General features: G+C 48.0%; 4 protein-coding genes and 1 pseudogene across 5 annotated transcripts; 2 read left to right on the forward strand and 3 right to left on the reverse strand.

Moving 5' to 3' along the window:
- Positions 1-1,419: 1,419 nt before the first annotated feature.
- LOC120687536 lies at positions 1,420-3,854 on the forward strand (annotated as a pseudogene).
- Positions 3,855-5,515: 1,661 nt separating this feature from the next.
- Positions 5,516-7,368, forward strand: LOC120688571 (putative UDP-rhamnose:rhamnosyltransferase 1). The gene has a single exon (XM_039970932.1). The coding sequence runs from the start codon at positions 5,654-5,656 to the stop codon at positions 7,109-7,111; it is 1,458 nt and encodes a 485-aa protein (XP_039826866.1). The 5' UTR covers positions 5,516-5,653; the 3' UTR covers positions 7,112-7,368.
- A 1,295-nt stretch (positions 7,369-8,663) lies between these two features.
- On the reverse strand, positions 8,664-9,618 carry LOC120688572 (germin-like protein 3-7). The gene has a single exon (XM_039970933.1). It carries the CDS (start codon positions 9,562-9,564, stop codon positions 8,893-8,895), a length of 672 nt encoding a protein of 223 aa, XP_039826867.1. The 5' UTR covers positions 9,565-9,618; the 3' UTR covers positions 8,664-8,892.
- A 655-nt stretch (positions 9,619-10,273) lies between these two features.
- On the reverse strand, positions 10,274-15,812 carry LOC120688573 (exocyst complex component EXO84B-like). Its single transcript, XM_039970935.1, has 7 exons — positions 15,390-15,812; positions 13,543-13,640; positions 12,018-13,059; positions 11,339-11,830; positions 11,026-11,214; positions 10,764-10,897; positions 10,274-10,605 (listed from the first exon to the last, which is right to left on the reverse strand). Exons 1-7 carry the CDS (start codon positions 15,576-15,578, stop codon positions 10,443-10,445), a joined length of 2,307 nt encoding a protein of 768 aa, XP_039826869.1. The 5' UTR covers positions 15,579-15,812; the 3' UTR covers positions 10,274-10,442.
- A 1,146-nt stretch (positions 15,813-16,958) lies between these two features.
- Positions 16,959-20,122, reverse strand: LOC120692422 (non-specific lipid transfer protein GPI-anchored 14-like). Of its 2 annotated transcripts, none has more exons than XM_039975712.1 (3): positions 19,626-20,121; positions 18,856-18,963; positions 16,959-17,542 (listed from the first exon to the last, which is right to left on the reverse strand). In XM_039975712.1, exons 1-3 carry the CDS (start codon positions 19,990-19,992, stop codon positions 17,412-17,414), a joined length of 606 nt encoding a protein of 201 aa, XP_039831646.1. In that variant the 5' UTR covers positions 19,993-20,121; the 3' UTR covers positions 16,959-17,411. The 2 variants fall into 2 exon arrangements, with proteins under 2 accessions (XP_039831646.1, XP_039831644.1); XM_039975710.1 differs by lacking the exon at positions 16,959-17,542 and adding an exon at positions 17,549-18,109 and having other exon boundaries at positions 18,779-18,963; positions 19,626-20,122.
- Between the last annotated feature and the right edge of the window lie 819 nt (positions 20,123-20,941).

The following is a 20,941-nucleotide window of genomic DNA, read 5'->3' on the forward strand; positions in this document are numbered from 1 at the left end:
CACCCAATCCAGCAGATTTGCTTGCGCTTTTAAGCCATCAGCCGTACGAGGCCACAATTCACAGAGTCGCCATCACATTTTTGAAGTTAAAATATAAGGCCACGTGATGCGCGAGGTTTCATTCAACACCTGCAACGATGCGTCAACCACTGCAATACTTTGCGGTCCCTTCAAACACAGTAGCGGAGCTAGAAAGGTTCTCCAACCCGGGCTAAACGAGATAGGCATCGGGTTGACAAAAATTACACTAGATATTAGTGCTTTGGTCTTAGACACTAATAAATAGATTTGCAGGGGTGAACTGGATTGGATCGGTGCTATAGCACGCCCTGCACGGGTCCTGACTCCACTCCTGCCTTCAATTTTTTTTTAAAAAAGGGAAAAAACTATTTTTCAATTCTGAACTATCACAATCGTCCGATTTTGGCCCTTGAACTATGAAACCAGACATCCTACACCTCCAACTACCAAAACCGTTCGAAAAACAACCCTGACCTCAACCTAAGGCGGTTTTGCTACAGTATAATTTCTGACTTTCTTACACTTCTCTCAATTAGATAATAGAGAAAACATAGTTAATATTGTCTAAAAATCATGATATTTTTCTGTGAGGTAGCACAAGAGACAAGGAATCTATTTTGGCTAGATGTGCTACATTAGACATGAAAGAATTTGAATTATAAATTTTAAAAATGGATAGAATTCAAAATTTCTTTAATTTTTAGGCTTGCTAAACCTTTGCTAAAAATGCATTAAAAACATGATATTTCGTACTTTTATTTAGTATAATAAAGTATTCTTATTGGCCCAAGTTCTATAGAAAATTCTTAAATTAGAATTTTGAGGAAATAATCAAATTTGAGCGTTGTGAAGGAATTCAAAAAATTTCAACAAAACTTGGACCGATAAAAATTACCTTATTAAACTAAATAAAAAAATATGAATTATCATTTTTAATGTATTTTTAGCAGCGGTTTAGCTGGCCTAAAAATTAATGGAATTTTGAATTCTGCCTATTTTTAAAATTTATAATCCAAATTTCTTTATGTCTAATGTAACACACCTAGCAAAAAAAAGATTCCTTGTCTCTTGTGCTACCTCACAGCAAAATATCACAATTTTTAGACAATAGTAACTATATTTTCTCTATTATTTAATTGAGATATGTGTAAAATCCTAGAAATTTGGAAATTATCCTGTAGCAAAACCGTCTTAGGTTGAGGCCAATGTCGTTTTTCGAATGGTTTCGGTAGTTGGTGGTGTAGGATGTCCGGTTTTGTAGTTTAAGAACTAAAATCGGACGATCGTAATTCAACATGTTGAAAAGTAGACTTTTCAAAAAAAAAACTTGATGGGAAGAGGCCGACAGTATGTCACCGCTTCGAAGGAAGGAGCAGGATTTGAACCCCGGATCTCAGCTAGAACAAGCTCCACTAGACAGCAGCCCGTGAGAGCACCGGCTCGTCCCTTCAAACTTCAAAGCCCCAACCTTTGCAAACAAGTCATACACAGATACACTTCCCTAGAGTCCAGCGCCTACAGCTTTGCTCCGCCGCCATTGCTGGCCCCGACCGCTCGGTTCAAAGATGGGCGAAGCATTGGCCACGAAGCTAGACGTGGTCCTGTTCCCGCGGCTGCCGATCGGGCACATTGATCCCATACCTAGAGCTCGCCATCCGCCTGGCTGCGAGGGGTCACGCCGTCGCGTTCCTCTCCACGGCTCCACGCCGAGGAACGTCGCCCGGCTCCCGCCCGTGCCGCCGCACCTGGCGCCCCGCGTGCGCCTCGTGGCACTGCCGCCGCCGGTCGTGGAGGGCCTGCCCGAGGGCGCCGAGTCCACGGCCGACTTGCCACCGGAGATGAACGAGCTCATCAAGAAGGCGGCAGACGGCCTCGCCGCCCCGTTCGCGGCGTTCCTCGCGGACGCCGTCGCCGGCGGGAGGAGGACGGACTGGATCGTCCACGACTTCTGCCACCGCTCGCTCCCGCGGATCGCCGGGGAGCACGGGGTGTCGTGCGCGCCGTTCCTGATCGTGCAGCCCACCACGATCGCGTTCCTGGGGCCGCGGCGGGCGCACCCGCGCACGGCGCCCGAGGACTTCACCGTGCACCCAAGTGGTGCACGTCGTTCCCTCCCGCCGTCGCCTACCGCCGCTACGACGCCGACTGGGCCGTCGGCGAGTTCCAGCCCAACGCGTCCGGGTTGTCCGACATGGACCGCACGTGGGAGATCATCGAGCGCACCCGATTCACCATCTACCGCAGCTGCGAGGAGATGGAGCCCGGGGTATTCACGCTGCTCACCGATCTCTTCCGCAAGCCGACCATCCCGGCCGGGGTCCTCTTACAGCCCGACCTCGCCGACACAGCTGCCAACAGCTTCCGCTCCGATGTCCGTTCCGAGGTCCTGCAATGGCTGGACTGCCAGCCGCCAAAGTCCGTCATCTACGTCGCGCTCGGAAGTGAGGCGCCGCTGACGGCCAGCAACTTGCATGAGCTCGCGCTGGGGCTAGAACTCGCCGGCGTCCGCTTTTTATGGGCGTTCCGGAAGCTGATGCCCCGCCGCACCCGGCACCGGCGTGGGCGAGCTGTTCCTGCCTGCCGGGTTCGAGCACCGGACGCGCGGGCACACCACTGGTGTGGTCGGGGTGGGCCCTGCTTGGTTTTGGAAACCAAACCAAAATCACGCCAAACCATTTTATTATTAACACACTTTAGAAATCAAACCAACTCCATTCACCTACTATTCCACTCAAATCAATCCAAACTACTTGCTCTTTTCCTCAAAGCAAACCAAATCAATAGTTTCAACCCATAAATCTTCATACCGGTTTTGAACTACTATACGTCAAATTCTCTCCAACTATATATCACTTTCGATGTGGGGGGCCATATATAAATCCAGACATGTCGGTCTGCACAGAGTAGCTAACAGTCATTACGAGTCATCTCTAACAAATTTCACTCAGGTTCGGTAAAATTTTAAGGTGTAAAACACGAGTTTTTAATTCTAAAGTCCTACTTTTAAGGTTGGGCCCATGTGTAGTTCTAGCCACACTATTTCGCATAGAGTAGCCACTAGTCACACTGAGTTATCTCCAATAAATTTTGATGAAATTTTATAGTGTGAATGCAATGTTTTATTTTCAGAGTCCGACTCTATTTCGCACAGAGTAGCTACCAGTCACACTGAGTTATCTCCAATAAATTTTGATGAAATTTTATAGTGTGAATGCAATGTTTTATTTTCAGAGTCCGACTCTTGATGTGGGGTCCACGTGTAGGTTTAGGCATACTGCTTTGCATAGAGTAGTTGTCAGTCATATTTAGTTATCTCCAATAAATTTCGATCAATTTTAATAAAATTTTATGGTGTGAATGCGTGTTTTTTAATTTTAGGGTCCAGCTCTTAACGAAAGACCAACATTTATATATAATTATATAGTTATATTGTTTTGCACAAAGTATCCATTTCAACTCACCCAATTTAACCTAACACATATTTATATAAAACCCGCTTCGTCTCCATCCATTGCCTAATACAAATTTTTTTTTAACTCACTCAAACCCACGCTACATCAAAATTCAACCATTTCAAATCAAACCATTGGCGGGTGAGGTGGGTGCCGCAGGTTGGCGTGCTCGCGCACGGCGCGTTGGGCGCGTTCTTGACGCAGTGCGGGTGCGGGTGGCCCTCCACCATCAAGGGCCTCGTGTCCGGGCATCCGCTGGTGATGCTGCCGTTCGTCGTGGACCAGGGCCTCATCACGCGGACAATGGCGGAGCGGGGCGTCGGCGTGGAGGTGGCGTGGAACGACGGCGACGGCTCGTTCGGTAGGGACGGCATCTTGTAAGTACAAGGCTGACAACTGCTAGAAGCCAGAACGCACGTATCATTTATGGGAATGGGATGCCAAGGCCAGTGCACTTGTGTAGTGCTTGCATCCCCGTCACGAGTCACACTGAACTTTAGACACCGATCATCAATTGATAAGAAGCTTTTTACCCAAGAGAAGAAAGGTTTATATTGGATTTGTCACTATTTTACCCATAAAAACTAACCCTACTTGGTACTTTCAAACCCTATCCTGAAAGGTTATCAGCTTTCCCACAAAATTCCACACAACCTCAGTCAATTTAATCCACATCAATTCCACCCCCTATTTTCCCGCTACTACCACTTCCACATCATCAAAAATTCTACGTAGATTTGTATGAGATAACCTATATAAAACTATTGATGTGTTCGTCTCTCTATCGCAAGTATGCATTCTCCATTGGGCCTGAACATACGTCCTATGGGATTTAGAAATATGCTTCGAGGATTTTGCCGGATTTCGGACTCAACTGGAACCTGTGAAATGCGTCGAAAGTATCAAAGAAACATACACCATGTTCACACTTGTAGAAACACAGAGGTCCTGTTTGGTTCTCTAGCGCGCGCTACAAAGGAAATCTTACATGCATGAACTACTAAATGAAGTTTATTTACAATATCTTTTCATATATGAGTGTAATTTTGCGTGGCGAATTTAATGAGCCTAATTAATTCATGATTGGCTACGGTAATGCTGCAGTAATTATCCTCTAATCGTGCAGTCAAAGGCCCCATTAGATTCTTCTCGCAAAGTAGCGCAGAGGTTGTGGAATTAGTTTTTGTAAACTGTTTTTATTTAATACATATAATTAATGATCAAAATTGACTACAATACCTAGCGCTACTAAACCAAACGGAGCTTTCTAACGGAACACGGTTCATTGGTCTTTTCAAGGAAAACAGTTCAAACTTCAAAATCGCTCGAACCCATTCTATGTTGTTATATGGTAGGTTATCAGTCATCAGATGTCTAATCCACCTAACCCACCTTCTCTATTCTCTATTAATATGTCTACCTGCAAGGTTTTTTATAAAGTACAAAAAAATCCTCCAAATGGTGTTCCATTTTGTCCCATAATAAGATCACAAACCACAATCATGTTGATGAGATGATGCCGGCACTGTGTAAAAAAAATGCTATGAATTTAAAAGGCGCTGGGTCACGTCTGAAGCCAGAAGCCCCACAACAAATAATGATTATACTCGTTGTGTTTGTTTGGCTGTGGCTGATGGCTGTTGTTGATTTGTTATGAGAGAATAATACTGCTGACTGGCTGGTGGCTGGTGCTGATTTAGTATGAGAGAACAATACTGCTGGCCGGTTGGCTGACAAGTCATATATATGTCCAATCTAAAACTCCCAACACTGGATGTGTGTTTTTCTATTCATGGTTATACCACAAATTTGCTCATGTGCTTGGCCTCTGGAGTCGGTTTAGACCTAATCTAGCTAGGTGGTTATCGAGGTTTTAGTCCGATTTCTCTAAATTAACCGAGGATTTTGTCTCATTTTTCTTAAAAATAAAATCTTTGATCTGTGATCTACCACATTTTCTGAATACAATTCAGGTGGGATACTTGCCCGTGACCATTAAGAAAAACTCCCAACACCGCCACACCTTTCAGAGTAGTCCCATACCGGACGAAGGAAGTATACTCCTTGAGTGTAGTCCCTCCGTCTCAAAATAAATGCAATTCTAGGACCAAACGCAAAGAGGAGTCAAGCACCCAACGCTCTACTTGTAGTAAGTAGTAACATTGCTGGAGGAGAGGATCATGACAATGGAAGAAGCAGCCGCCGGTGACAAGCTCGACGTGGTGCTGTTCCCGTGGCTGGCGTTCGGGCACATGATCCCGTACCTGGAGCTCGCCAAGCGCCTGGCGGCGAGGGGCCACGCCGTCACGTTCCTCTCCACGCCGAGGAACGTCGCCAGGCTCCCGCCCGTGCCGGCGCAGCTGGCGCCCCGCCTGCGCCTCGTGGCTCTGCCGGCGCCGGTCGTGGAGGGCCTGCCCGAGGGCGCCGAGTCCACGGCCGACGTGCCGCCGGAGAAGAACGAGCTCATCAAGAAGGCGGTCGACGGCCTCGCCGCCCCGTTCGCGGCGTTCCTCGCGGACGCCGTCGCCGGCGGGAGGAGGCCGGACTGGATCTTCATGGACTTCTGCCACAACTGGCTCCCGGCAATCGCAGACGAGCACGGGGTGGCGTGCGCCGCGTTCCAGATCGTGCCGGCCGCCATGATCGCGTTTTTCGGCTCGCGGTCGGCGAACGCCGCGCACCCGCGCAAGACGCCGGAGGACTTCACCGTGCCGCCCAAGTGGTGCGCGTCGTTACCTTCCGCCATTGCCTACCGCCGCCACGAGGCCGACTGGGCCGCCGGCATGTTCAGACCCAACGCGTCCGGCGTGGCCGACATTGACCGCCTGTGGGAGATAACGGAGCGCACCCGCTTCACCATCTACCGCAGCAGCGACGAGATCGAGCCCGCCGGCGCCGGTGCGTTCGCCCTCCTCACTGATCTCTTCCAGAAGCCGGCAATCCCCGCCGGTGTCTTGTTGCAGCCTGAATTCGATGGCCGCGACGACGACAAGTCCATATCAGGAGCGAGTCCCGCGGTCCTCCAATGGCTGGACAGCCAGCCACCGAAGTCTGTCATCTACGTCGCCCTCGGGAGCGAGGCGCCGCTGACGGCCAGCAACTTGCAAGAGCTCGCGCTGGGGCTGGAACTCGCCGGCGTCCGCTTCCTTTGGACTTTCCGTAAGCCGAGCGGCATGTCCGAACCCTGCGCCGACGTCGGCGAGCTGCTGCCAACCGGGTTCGAGGACCGGACACGGGGGCACGGCCTGGTGTGGACTGGGTGGGTTCCGCAGGTGCGGGTGCTCGCGCACGGCGCGGTGAGCGCGTTCCTGACGCACTGCGGCTGGGGCTCCACGATCGAGGGCCTCGTGTCCGGGCACCCGCTGGTGATGCTGCCGTTCGTCGTCGACCAGGGCCTCATCGCGCGCGCGATGGCGGAGCGCGGCATCGGCGTGGAGGTGGAGAGGGTCGAGAGCGACGGCTCCTTCGGCAAGGACGACGTCGCGGCGGCGGTGCGGCGCGTCATGGTAGAGGAAGAAGGGAAGGTGTTTGCAAGCAATGCGGAGAAGCTGAAGGAAGTTCTCCGCGATCAGCGACGGCAGGATCAGTACATGGACAAGCTTGAAGGGTACCTCACACGCTACAAGCCTACAAGGTAACAAGAACAACACATCCTAATGGTGCCGGTCCAAGGTAATTTGGCAAGAACATTATTGCTCTCCGCTCTGCCTCTGCATGTCTCTTTCTTTTTCTTTAATATTTTACATGTGTATTTTGGCATGTCGACAAGAGTATGCTAAAAGCTTGGCCGTAAAATGGGAGAGACAGAAATCCATTTTACTTTGATCAGCAAGTTACAGAGAACTGTACTCTGCTCTTTTAAGAATGGCTATGTGTGTTTTGTGTGCTGACATTATTCTACCTTGTCAATGCGTTGGGCTTTGGCCTCTTTTTTTTTCCTAAAAAAATGTGTTTGTGTGTTCTAGCTACTGCAACAATCGTACCAGCAAGGGATTCTGAGAAAGCAAACCACCACACCGCAAGCTCTTCTACCTGTTCTTGTGCGTAGCGTATAGCGATTGTGGACTGCGGTGGGGGCGCGGAGCACGTCGCGCCTAATTTAGCGGATCGTAATATGCGTCTGCGACATCGCCGCCTGCGGGAGAGTCTGTTACTATTAGCAGATGCTAGGCAGCAGAGTCTCAACCTGATCTAGCTGTTGCGGGGTCGAACTCGCTGGTGTCTCGCGTCCTTCGTCTTCCACCTTGAGATCGATCCAGCGCGTGCGTGCGTGCGACTGGATCTCTCTCGCGGCCATGGAGGATGCTTTCTTGGCGTCGCTGCCGTGCCCGGTGCTCACCAAGAGAAACTACGTGACATGGGCGATCAGGATGAAGGTGTACCTCCAGGCCCACGGTCTCTGATGAGGGCGAGGGCGGAGTCCCTCGCGCGCGAGCTCGAGGCGGTGAGGATGAAGGACCCGGAGCCCGTCGATGACTTCGCCGCGCGCGTCACGGCGCTTGTCGTTGACATCCGTGCGCACGGCGGCGTGGTGCAGGAGAGCTACGTCGTCAGGAAGATGAAGATCCTCCGGGCCGCGTCTCCCAACTTCTTCCAGATTGTTCTCGCGATTGAGGTGTTCTGCGACTTGGAGTCGATGACCGTCGAAGACCTCGTCGGCCGGCTCGAAGCGTACGAGATCCGGCTGCGCGACCGCGGCTTGATGACCGACTTGGAGGCTGAGGGCTGAGGCTGAGACTGAGATGAAGAAGAGAGGTGGAAGAGTCCGCCGTGGCCATAGAGGTGGCTGTGGTCTGTTTGGTTATTTCTCTAAAATGCCTCGAAGATAGTTTGACCACTAATTACAGATATTAAATAAAGATAATTTGCAAAACCAACTTCAAAACCTCGCGTTAGGAATCCTGATAAATTTAATGAGGCATTTGGCCGCATGGTTAGATAATGGTTACTGTAGTATTATTGTAGCCAATCATCGATTAATTACCGTCATTAGATTCGTCGCGAGAAGTTACACTCATCTATAAAAAAGTTTTGCAAATAGATTTTATTTAGCCCGCCATGCATGTAAGATTCTCTTCTAGAAGATTCTAGAAGAGGTACAACCAAAAAATTTAAAGGCACGAAGTTCGAACAAGCCCAAGGTTCGCTGTTACAACTACCGAGAGTATGGTCACGAAAGTCAAAGTAGGATTGATTCGATCGAGCAGGAAACAAAGTTTTCTTTCCATGATGTATTTCACATTTATCTTTTTTTTAGTATGTGTATGAACTTTATTGATCATTGTCATCCAACTATCGAATCAAAGTATCAAATGCAAAACAACGTTATGTACTCGAACAAAATTATACTAGCATGGAACGACCAAGCAATCTAGTGAGCAGCTTCAGCCATGTGTCTGGCGACACCATGGCCTGGCCACTATCCTTTCCGGAACTTGGACTTGAGCAGCTTGATGATCTCGGCGTCCACCTGGAAGCTCTTGGCCAGGACGGCGTCGGGTATCTCCGGCTCGGCCCCGAACAGGGACTGCGCGGCGAGCACGAGGCCGGGCAGCTGGCTGTTGAACACCGTCATGGCCCGGGCGGCGCCGGCGCCGACGTTGTACTGGAAGTGCATCATCCCGCGCGGGATCACGAAGCTCTCCCCGGCGCGCACCACCTTGGAGTAGAACTTCCCCTCCGTGCTGACGAACCCGACGAGCATCTCCCCGTCCTCGACGTGCACGAGCTCGGCGGAGCGCGGGTGGCTGTGCAGCGGGTTGACGCCGCCGGGGGCGAGGTCCACGCGGTTGAGGGACAGGCCGAGCGTGTTGAGCCCCGGGAACGCCTCCACGTTGCCCGGCGTCACGCCGGAGCCCATCGGGTTGTCCGTGCTCGCGGCGCGCGCGTGCGCCGCGAAGAAGAAGTCGTCGGAGACCACCGTCGACGCCGGCTTGCACGGGAGGCCGCCCGGGAACGCTGGGGAAGCCTCGCCGTCGCCCCGCCGCGCGGCCACGCAGAAGTCCTGGACCGGCTCGGGGTCCGCGCGGCAGGTGGCGACGAGCGTCGCCGCCGACAGGAGGAGGAGCAACGACGCCGACGGCCTCGACATGGCTGGTGAACGGTGATGGTGATGACGTGGAACTCGTTCTGCGATTGGCAGTTTGGAGCTATGCTGTTCCGGCTATATAGCAAAGGAAATGTGTCGAGAGGCCAAATGTCAAAGCAGTTGAAGGGATCAAAAAGTGAAGTCTTGGTGACTTGTGAGGGAGACATCCACACACACTGGTCGTGTGCGATGTTTCCAAGCACTGTCATGATCTCTCTATTGCCAAGTTGCGGTTGGTGTGCTGGTGATCATCAATCTACTTTGTGGGGGCAGTGCTTTCAGATTCTAGGTGTCCCGTTAAACGGCAACAAGTCAGTTCACCCAAGCCGTCGGATCACGATCCAAGCGCTCTATGATGGCTGAGGATTGGCAATCATCGCCAGCCATGACGAAGGGAGTAGGGCTTGAACTTGACGTGCAAAGTTCTGTGGTTAAAGTTGTTCGGTGGAGAGACCCGGTCATTCATGAGAGGTTTCTCCGATCCAATGGCAAGAGAGGTATGACGTGCATAAGAGTTTTTTTTCCTCCAATGGCAGGTGAGCCGAACCAATGCGCGTGGTTTGAGCGCGTGATAGCTGATAACAACCGAAGTGAACGACTAGTACAAGTCGGCAGGCACCCACTGCACCAGGTAGCATCAAAATTATTAACCCGGAACGTTCAGGACCAAACAACCCACGCACCGGTGACCTGATCACCAGATACAAACCCAGATTTGAAAGAATGGATCAAGGATTTTATATTCCTAGGCAGAGAATCACTCACATATATATACAAGCACAAACATATCCGAGCAAAGCTATGAGTACAGAGAAAATACAAATTAATGGAACAAATACACTACAATATTTGTACAAGGACCTGCATCTCTAACCTGCACACTAGGAGCTGCTGTGAGATCTAGCAGACGACACAGATTGTGCAGACACGGAAGCCGTCGGGCTGTTCACCTCCCTCTCCCCATTGGCAACTCGTGGTTTCCCGCTGATCCTACTGATAGTCTCCTGGGCAACGTCGATGAACCAGTCGTCGCTTGGAAGGACCCTGCAGACATCAACTGAGCACGTTAGCTTCGGTTCGAAGGGTGGTGCACGCGCAAGCAGGACTGCGCCTTTTGCAATGGAACCTGCGCTCGCTCAAGAACTTCTAGTGAGCACACAAGAAGGATGAACTGATACGAGATAAAATGGTGAAAAAAATACCTATCAGGGTCCATCCCAGTAGCAGAAAATGCTGCCATCGCCCTATCAATGATGTTCAATATGACTTGATGCACATGCCGAGACAAGAAACGCCCTTGCCCAAAAAGGATGACAAATTGCATATCCAGGTAGAACTGCAAAGGAAGGTAAAAATATGAATTACCATCGGTGGTATATAAGATGTAGAAGGGGACGTTTACTAGTATAATGCAAAGGCCTGGGAGGCAAGGTGGGAAAAAACAAGAAAGTTACGGGAGCTAACCTGCTGAAGCCCAAGTGGACCCAAAGCCCTTGGCCCCTCTTCGATCTCTTCCCAAAAGCTCTGGTCTTCTGAGAGCCAAAGCATGACTGTCTCTGTAAGTCGCATCATAAGCAATGTAGCAAACCTTTCCCTACCCACAAATATGTCTGCTGCAATGCTTGCCATCTTATTTAATTTTCCATATAATTCCTGCAATAAACTGCGGATGAGATGATGCAGAAGATGAGAGTTTCTTGGGAAAATTTGCATGGTGCAACATGCGACAAATCAATTTCCATGACCTGCCATTACATGCCAAGAAACATGGAAATACCTGGAAAATCAGAGATGGAACCCATTCTGGATCTTCAACAGTATTATCCATATTTATGTACATGTCTGCACTCAGATGGGAGTCACCATCGTCTGTGAATATAAGATCTAGAGCATGCTGTCTGCAGAAACTATCTCTAAGTTTGTCTACCGTGCGGTGCAGCTTCCTTTTCCATTCTCGTTGCTCTGCCACACGATTTTGTCTGTCAGGGCCTCTGACTGGGTTCATAGAGTACAGCTTCATAGCTGCTCTGGGTAGCAACTCTTCAGCTAGTAAAGATGCATTAGCTAGCAATGCTAACTGTTCCTCCTCAGTCTCTGCCATTCTAACAATCTTATTCCCTAAACCTTCCAAGTTAACTTCATCATCCACTGACCCTGGAAGAGCACTTATGAGCAAGTTTACATAAGAGTCGAATATTTTCAGAAGCCCATCCATCGCGGAACCACCTAGCTGTAAGCTAACCAGTGGTCCAACATCCTCAAAAAAATCCTGCATGTCAAAGTTCCATTGAAATACAGTAAGCATATGCATGTGTTGATTGTCAAAGTAAAATGGAAATAAACTATACATGTTGCATTTAAAGGTGTACAAAAGTTAATTAATAATATATCTCATAATAACAAAGAGGCCACAATTACAACTGCTGGAAACATTTCTTTTAAGGAATGAACATTACCTGAACCATTGAATTGAAACGATGAGCACTGCTTGAGAGCTTCGGCTGGAGTGCCAGGCTACCAGCAGATGATCTAGCAAATGGACGTATACCAGTTGGAGGATAGGTGAGTACCCAGTCATCAGCTGCAGCTAAAGCAGCAGTACTCTCTTCAATTCTCCTCAAATTGGAATCCAATGCTTGGTCAACAGAGGGTCTGAATTGCTTCATTAGAACTGCTGAAAGTGATAGACCACGAGCTACCAGCAACTCCGAATAACCAAGTGCTATCTTCACACATTCCGCAGCAGCTCTTAAGCCCCCACCAGCTGCACAAGAGGCTAAAGCATGCCTCTTTACAAGCAGCGAAAATGACATTGCCTGCTTAGTAGCCCAAGTAACCAATTCAGACATGTATGCTGGTTCGTCACCAAAGACCTCGGCAGAGTCGCTGAGAGCCTGAGCTATAACACGGAAAACTTGCTGTGCAAGAGAAGCAGTGTATGCCCCACCATATGATGTGCTAGATGGTTGTATTGTTTGCATGTTTAATTGAAGCCTTTGATTGTGTGCACTGAGTAACAAACTATGAGCACGAGGTCCATCACCAAGCCTCTTGAGGGCAGAAGCTGCAGCGCGAAGCTCAACGCCACAAGTAGAAGACTGGCAAGCAGCTTCAGCTAGCTGATCAGCCAATTTCTGACGATTTTCAGATATAGCCCTCTTTAAAGCTAGAATGTCAGCCATACTAAGAGTCCCCTTCTGTTTAGCATCAGCAGCAATTTGTTCTGCTTCATCCAGGGCATCCAGTGCTTCATCAACTCTTCTTTCGGCTAGCAAAACATCAAGCATGTCAGGGAAATCTGTATACCATTTCCATATTTCTGATGGTTCCTGATCTTCAACAGTGGAGATGTCTTGCTCAGCAGAACCTTCAAGCCCTGTACTCAATGAATCTATCTGAACTCCTTCGGAGAGACCATGAATTAAAGCTGATTGTGTACTTAGCAAATTTCTAACAGATAACAGCTCCCCTTCAAGGTCTGATATCTCCTTTGATGTTCTGTACCAGAAGACTAGTTTCAGAAATGCATTCCAAATTCATTAATCGGACAGAGAAGAAAGTAGCAATTCTGTGAAAAACATGATAGCTTATATTAAATATCTTATATTAAATATCTAATCTAACTATAACTTGCATGCCCCAAATTTCATGGTCCCTAAAGAAAACTTTTGGTTGTGAAGACAAAAGGAAAATTAGTTGATGGTCTTTTATTATCAATTATTTGCTGGAGTGTGCTACTTAACAAATACTAACACAAATCAGTGAGAAACATTATCAATGGAAAAGTTGGAGCATCCATAATCCAAAGGTAGTAAAGCAACAAATGGGCAGCAGAGAGCTTTTAGTATCATATACATAAGTGTCGTTTTTTTTTTAGCAACATACAGAAGTGTCGTTTAGAACAGTTCTAAGCAATTTATTGGAAACTGACACTAATATAAAATTTCATTTAGGTTAAGATTTAAGCATTCATTTCCACACCTGATGAATGCAGCATAATTTGCATAAACACTTCTGCGCATCTCTTCAGCAGAAGCCTTCTTTAGATCTTGCAAATAAGAACACAGGTGCCTTATTTCCTGTCATAAATTTAGAATATCAGCACTGTTTCACTTCTCCAAGAATTTTTGAGGATTTCTATCACAATGTACTTCAAGCAAATATGCTTCAAAGATACAAAGCAGAGAGAAAACACCAGCATTCAAACATGTGAGTATGCATAAAAAGCCATGTGGACTGTGCAATCACAAGGGTAAGGAGACTCAAAGTTCAAATATATACTGCCAGCTTAACCTAGTATAGTACAACACTGCAATGCGACCTGTGTAGGGAACCATGCGTACGTTATTCCAATATTCCTACACCACAGTATGCTCTTGTCCCTGCATGCTACGCTTGTAAAGCTCCAACAAGAACACATAGGATAGCAGTTGAATTCCTAATGGGATATGAACCAGTATGAATTACTAGTTTTCAGGAAATGCTGAAAACTTGCCCAAGAAAGGGAATGCTACAGCAGCGCATTCAATTAAAAGCTTGATGTTTTCAAATTCAAGATTGTTCATTGAACTAGTCATTGTTGATCATGCTCGTTGTTAAAATGCAATACAGATGAATCAGAGATTTTTTTAAAAAAATAAATAAATACATAAGGCCCTTATTTCCACTTCTCAGCCAAAATTGACATCAATTCCCTACTTCCAAATGAATCAGTTGAACTTAGCATGCAAATATCTACATATTCAATGTCATAGCCACGTAAGGACCGTCCAAATGTACGCAACAAAAGGAAAGCTTCCCTTTTTTTCAGAAATCTTCAAAATCATCACAGTAACATTTTAATAGCCAAGGGCAACAACAACCCTAAAAAAAAGGGAAACAACCCAGCAACTAGCAATCAACTTCTCTTCTGGTTGTCAAAGTTTAAGAATCTAAGTCAAGTTCTGTAACTTCAGCTTGAGCATGGACCAATCTGGCCCATAAAAAAATACGGAGCTCTCCTGCGTATACTCAAACAAGGGCAACAGCAGTGTTCTGACTAGGACAGTGTGCCTTCCAGAATGCGCTAATGCGCTATCTAGGATTCTAGTGTCAACTATCTGAAGCAAGATAAATGTACCCTTAAAAATACTGCAGGGTTCAAAGTCGTTTGTTTCTTAAGCAAAACGGTTTGTCATGATCAATTTCCTTGACAGGGCCACCACAATTCCACTCGAGTTTTCATTTAAGATTTACGAAGATATGATTAGAAACACTCTGCTTGTGCCAACATATAACGAAAAAGTAGCGTCCCTACGCACTCTGCTCGACTGCTCTGCTTCCTCCGTGATCCAGCAAAAGGTAAAAAGGACGTACCCAGTGCCGTAGGCTTCCCGCACTGTGCGGGGTCTGGGGAAGGGTTGTTTTTAAGCCCCAAGCCTTACCCACACAAATGTGCAGAGGCTGGGGCTCGAACCCGGGACCTTCCGGTTACAGACAGTAGGCTCTACCGCTGCACCAGGCCCGCCCTTCGTGATCCAGCAAAAGGTGCCATACCAAAATTCTGTCATGCAAACTTATTCTGAAGCATTTAGTCTACGCGGTGCAGTAGTAATCTTGCTAGAAATTCGCATAATTTAACCTAAACCCAGAGAGAGTCATCCTCACACTCGCAAAAAGTTTCTCTATAATAGCTAAATCGTAATTTTTACGCCCAATTCGCACTTGTCTCCGAAACGCGTAGAGAACACTGAACCCCGTATCCCTCGGGCTTGCGAGGGAGCAAAAAAGACGCGCCGACCCTTGGACCAGCATTCGAGGCCAATTTCGGGTAGGATGAAATTCCTCACCTTCTCGTCCATGGTGCGGCACTTGGACTGCACGTAGGCGTCTGGGTCGAAGTTGTCGGTCTTGAATATCTTGAGCTTGTCCGCCAGCTGCACCCCGCCGTCGCTGCCCCCCGCGCCGGCCGCCGCGTTCACCGGGAACACACCGGAGTGGCCGGCGGGCCGCGACCTCGACGACTTGGCGGACGCCATCAGCCGAGAGAAACCCTACTCCCAGGGCCCAGAGCTTGCTCCCCTCCCCGCAACCTTTCGGGAGATCTAGAAGCTTCTAGAAGTGGGTTTCTCGCTCGCCTTGGGGGGTTCAGCTCGGGCGCTCCGCCATTTCCGTGTCTCGATTGGCGTGTGCTGAGAATTTCGGGAGGGAAGGAACGGCGACTCTTGTTGCCGCGTTGGACGGTTGCCAAAGGCGGAAAGGTAGCCTCAGGCTGTCAGGCAGAGCTCCTAGCTGTTCCTCAAACGATTTTGAGATCTTTTATTCCAGGGAGATGGACGAATTCAGAGTGTATTGATGAATTTCACTGAAACTTAATTTTGAAAACTGCAATCTGGCACGTATTTAAAGGAGAAATAGCTGTGCTCGGAGCATGAACCTAATGTTGACACGCCTTGGTTTAGTCGATGTAGTCATGTAGTAGACAGGTAGCTATAAAAGGTTTTTAAGGCAGTTTTTCAATTTTTCATGTGGTGGCCATTCGTTTACCTTTTTTCTTCAGTGCCATATTCTTTTATTAAAAACAGCAACTACTCTAAAAAATTGTCTTTGGATTGCTATATATTCTTTTAATTAGGCCAGCCCGCGCATTTGCGCGGCTAGTTTGGAAAGTTCAAAAAGTTCACATATCGTTGTATCCTTACTTAAAGATTTTTTTTGCCATACATCACCCTATTCATTATCGTAAATTATGTCTTATTGTTAGTTAAAACAATTCAAATATGATCTACCTGTAATAATAATTTGATTTGTTGAGCTTTAATAATATTATATATATAATTATTCTTATTTTCATTTTATTTTGATTGATTGTTGTTAGCTTTAGTTTTTATTAATAGTATATATTTGTAACTGATACATAGCTATTTGGTATTTTATATTTAATTTTTCATAATGGCATTGGTGGGTGATTTTTAATTAGGCACAGGGGTATTTTAGGCTAATTTTTATCGTAATAGCATTGGTGGGTGATTTTTATTTTTCTATTTTTCTCCGATTAACGTGGGAATTTCTAGACCTTGAGAGCGAATGTGGAGGCTCCGTTTGTTGGTCAAATAATAAGATATTCCTTTAATTGCTCTGAGTTGTAACAATCAGATGCTCTTTGTGAATATCTCTTTTTTTATATATGTCTCGTTACCTTTTGTTGGAGACTTGGGGGGATAAAAAGTTGTATAGCTTATTTGCAATTCTAGCAATAAGTATCTTGTAAGTTTGTTAAAACCGAATGTGGAACTTTATTATTCCATATTACACCTTGTCCTTGGTGGTTTATGTGTTGAGCCATGCAAACTAGGAAAAAAATATAACCACATTTCATTTTGCACAAATATCACATGCCCCTGTTAATTAGAGCACCAAATGAAAAAGATGGAGTTTCTTTAGCATAAACAATCCAGGTATAATTTATATTACATGCCCTAAACGTTGCTTACACAGGATGACATGAGAACTGTTTCAAACAAGAAGATAAACGAAAAGTTGCAAACCAAACTTGCAGTATGGCAAATCGATCAGATTCAGACAGACATGCAGCTCGACAGTCTCTGCCCACCACTTTAAATCCCAGGCTGGAAGGCAGCACAGCTAACAGCTGGGAGAACAAAGCTGCGTCGCTGGTGCACAGTTAGCACATCCCAGCTAAAAAAGAAGAAGAAGAAAAAAGAAAAGAGTACGCGTGTCTTTTGCTGCTCGTCACTTTATCCCTCTCCGGCTTGAGGCTTCCTTCTACTCCGATCATCCGCAGTATAATAGTGTATCTCCCCTGCCTGCTATATATGAACGCCGATCGAATGCGTCGCGCCCGGCGCCCATCACGCGAGGACGACGGAGACGAGTGCGACCAGCGCCGACGCGAGGTAGACGACGACCGCGCCCGGCTTGCTCCCGGCGCCGGCCCCGCCCGCCGGCGACGAGCTCGTGGCGCTCTTCCCGCCCGCGGCACCTGCGTGCAACAAGTTACAAGTACAATACATGAGTTCCAGTAGATCAGTACAGCACACGTACGCTCCTGTTTTGGCTGTCGTAGCTTCTCACACGCAGCTCATTTCGTCTTGAGGACGGATTGGATCGGACATGCCGGTACATCCGCACGACCGTTGGCTGGTCACACGTACGTGTATGTTCCCAACCGTGCGTGCACGCGTCCGGTGCGGTTGGGTCGGACCACCACGGGTGGCATTCAACTCTCGTGTCACTTCAGGCTTGAATGCTCTCGCGATCGATCGGTTGCGGCGCTCCCTGTTGCTTTCGTTCTCGACTCGGCCGGCGTTCCCAGCACACCCTGGGTCGGCCCGTCGGGGATAGCGTACTACTGTGCACGGGAACAGACAAGCGGAGGAAGCTCCCGGACAGGGGTCGCTGGGTCAGGACCACGGATCAAAGGGCAAGGCCAGGACACGATGGGTCAATGGCCATGCCTCTGCAGGCAGCAAGATGCAAGTGGACGATGGTGCAGGTCGTACCAACTGAAGAACGCGATCCGGTGTGGCCAGTGCCATGTGCTCTTAATCAGGGCCGTCCCGGAGAATAGTGGGGCCCTGTGCGAAATTCTAATTGAGACCTAAACTAAATTTATGTGTTAAAATGAAATAGTAACCACTCATACTATGTTTAGACCAACATAATAATATGATATATATAATAACAATAATAATAATAATTGTACATATTGCTTGAATGCGTGCAAAGTTTTCACTTGAAAAAAGCATCATACTCTTTAAGTGCCCCTTGAAATTTGAGCACAAGATTACAGAAGTAAATGATCAATGCAATAATCAATATTCAATAACTAAAGAAAAAGCATTAAAGAAAACAAAATTCATGGGATGGCTTGGACCAGCGAGATGGCAAGAGCCAAGAGGGCCGAACAGAGTAGCAGGAGCTCATATGGGCATTGGGAGTTTGGATTTGGGAGCAGTCCAGAGCTTTTTCAGTCCAGAGCTGAGCAGCACTGGAAGGGCAGGGCCGCAAGCCTGTAAGGCAGGGTGCATCGCGGCCGCCGCGCCGTAGGGAGTTTTGATTGGAATCGAAATATGAAGCGGTGAATTGTCTGCTAACGGATGTAGTTTAGGCCTGTAAATCCCATATCAAAGTAATGCTAATTTGGGGGCCCCTGGCACGTGGGGGCCCTGTGCAGTCGCACAGGCCGCACGTGCCTCGGGACGGGCCTGCTCTTAATTCTCATGTGGTTTTTTTGTACCAGCGATGCATGTGGTTCAAAAAGTGCCATGGAAACTGTAGCTTTAATTAAAGTACCGGTTGCAGCGGCGGGTTTGGTGGCGGTGCCGTTGTGGGACTCGTGCTTCCTCGCGTACTCCTTGAAGATCTCCGCCTCGGGGGCGTCCGGCGACATCCCCAGAATCTCTGCAGGATGAGAACGAGTGGCATCCAAACGTTAGCAACTTAACAACGACAGTTTTGACGCACCACGCACGCACGTGCCAATTTTGATCGTCAACACAGATGGACATACAGCACCAAGTTTTCCATCAAAAGTTACCCAGAATCTCTCAAAGTTCTAAAGTTTGTATAGGTTGTAGCTACCGCAGAAGCTTATTAGCTACCTTACAGTGCCGTCGTGCACGACCGAGTACGTGCGGTGCCGTGCACCTGCACGGCTAGCTAGTCTGGACGCTTTGTGCGCTGCCGGTGCAACGCACTGCACGGATTCACTAAGCTAGGTATTGGAGGTGGAGGTGTATTAGCTTCTTTCATCAAAAAGAAGAAGAGAGGAAGAAGATAGGGGTGTGGCAGTACTAGCTAGCCACTCTCTCTCCGTTCTTAAATATATGACACCATTGACTTTTTTTTATTTGACTATTCGTCTTTTCTACAAATATTTATGTAAATAGCCAAATCTTCAAGTTAGATTCAAGAGGCTCTTGATAATAGACGTAAAGGTACTCATTTCAATTCATTTAATTAATTGATTAATTAAATAATGTTGGTCAGAATTGAAGAAAAAAAATCAACGGTGTCATGTAAAAAAGAAGAGAGGGAGTAGGAGCCACGATCTCGACACGTACTGGGGCAGTCGGAGAAGGTCGCGGGGTAGTTGCAGAGGGGGGGCAGGTCCATGGCGCGGGTGACGTTGATCTTGAAGCCCAGCGCCGGCTCGTCGCGGTCCTTGACCAGCACGCACATGCACTTCTTGCTGGCGGCCACCACCTGCTTGAGCCCCGCGCAGCAGTCGGGCGTCGGCGCCCGCGCCGTCGCCTTCTCCTGCACGAACGTCAGGCACGTCGCCAGGCCCATCAACTGGTTCGCGCACTCCGCCCTGTCCGCCGCGAAGTCCCCGCTCGCCACGCCCGCCAGCGCCGCCACCACCAGCACCGCCGCCGCCGCCGCCGCCGCCCGGGATGGCAACCCCCTGCCGCCGCGTGCCAAGGCCATGATGGCTCGCTGCTGACACGATAGGTCGGCGCGCGTCGATCGACCTGAAGCTGCAGCCTGCAGGTGCGTGTGTGCTTGTGCGTGAGAGAGCTAGCAGAGGAGCTGAGGGAGGAAGTGTGCTTGGGGCAGGATATATAGGCATCGCGGCCGCGGCCGGCGATCGAGGTCAGCAAGCTAGCTACGGAGTACTAGCTAGCTCGGCGGGTTGGCTGGTTCACCCGGTTGTTCGCTAGTGGGGGCGCGATCCAGTTCCAGTCGGGTGGAGCCCGTCGCGGAGCCAGCAGCCAGCCAGTGGCGTGGCGGAGTGAGACGCGACTGCTAGTATTGTCGGGCGCTGTTTGGTTATTGGGATTTTTTGAAGTTCTTTAAATTTTTTAGTATTTAGTAGTATTAAATAAATGTTAATTATAAAACTAACTGCAGAACCCTGGGGTTAAACTGCGAGACGAATCTAATGATGTATATTAATCTATGATTAATGAATGATTACTGTAGCACCACTGTAGCGAATTATGAATTAATTAGACTCATTAGATTCGTCTCGCTAATTAGCACTCAGCTGTCAAAAAACATTTATAAACAGATTTTATTTAATACTATAAAATAGTAAGATTTTTTTTAATGTGATATGGACTTATGAAAAAAGTCTGGGAGCCAAACAGGGTTGGTAGACGGCCGGGTGCGTGGCCTGTCCCGTGTGCTTGCCATTGATGTAGGTTGGTTGGGAGATCGCGATGCGTTCGTAAGCGCGCAGTGCGTGGTGTCCTGATGCAAGTGCTGTGCTTGTGCGTACAAGTATGGTTCACCAAACCGGTCAAACCGATCCGGTCCGGTTCGAGCCAGTACCAAACCAGCTCAAATTCAAAATTTAAATTTGAATTAAAAAAATGAAAAATTCCTAAAAATATTTCAAGGTGCGACAAATCTAATGGTGTCAAATTTTCTTAAA

The sequence above is a fragment of the Panicum virgatum genome, chromosome 9N (genome assembly GCF_016808335.1).
Source record: "Panicum virgatum strain AP13 chromosome 9N, P.virgatum_v5, whole genome shotgun sequence".
In the NCBI taxonomy this organism is placed as follows: Eukaryota; Viridiplantae; Streptophyta; class Magnoliopsida; order Poales; family Poaceae; genus Panicum; species Panicum virgatum.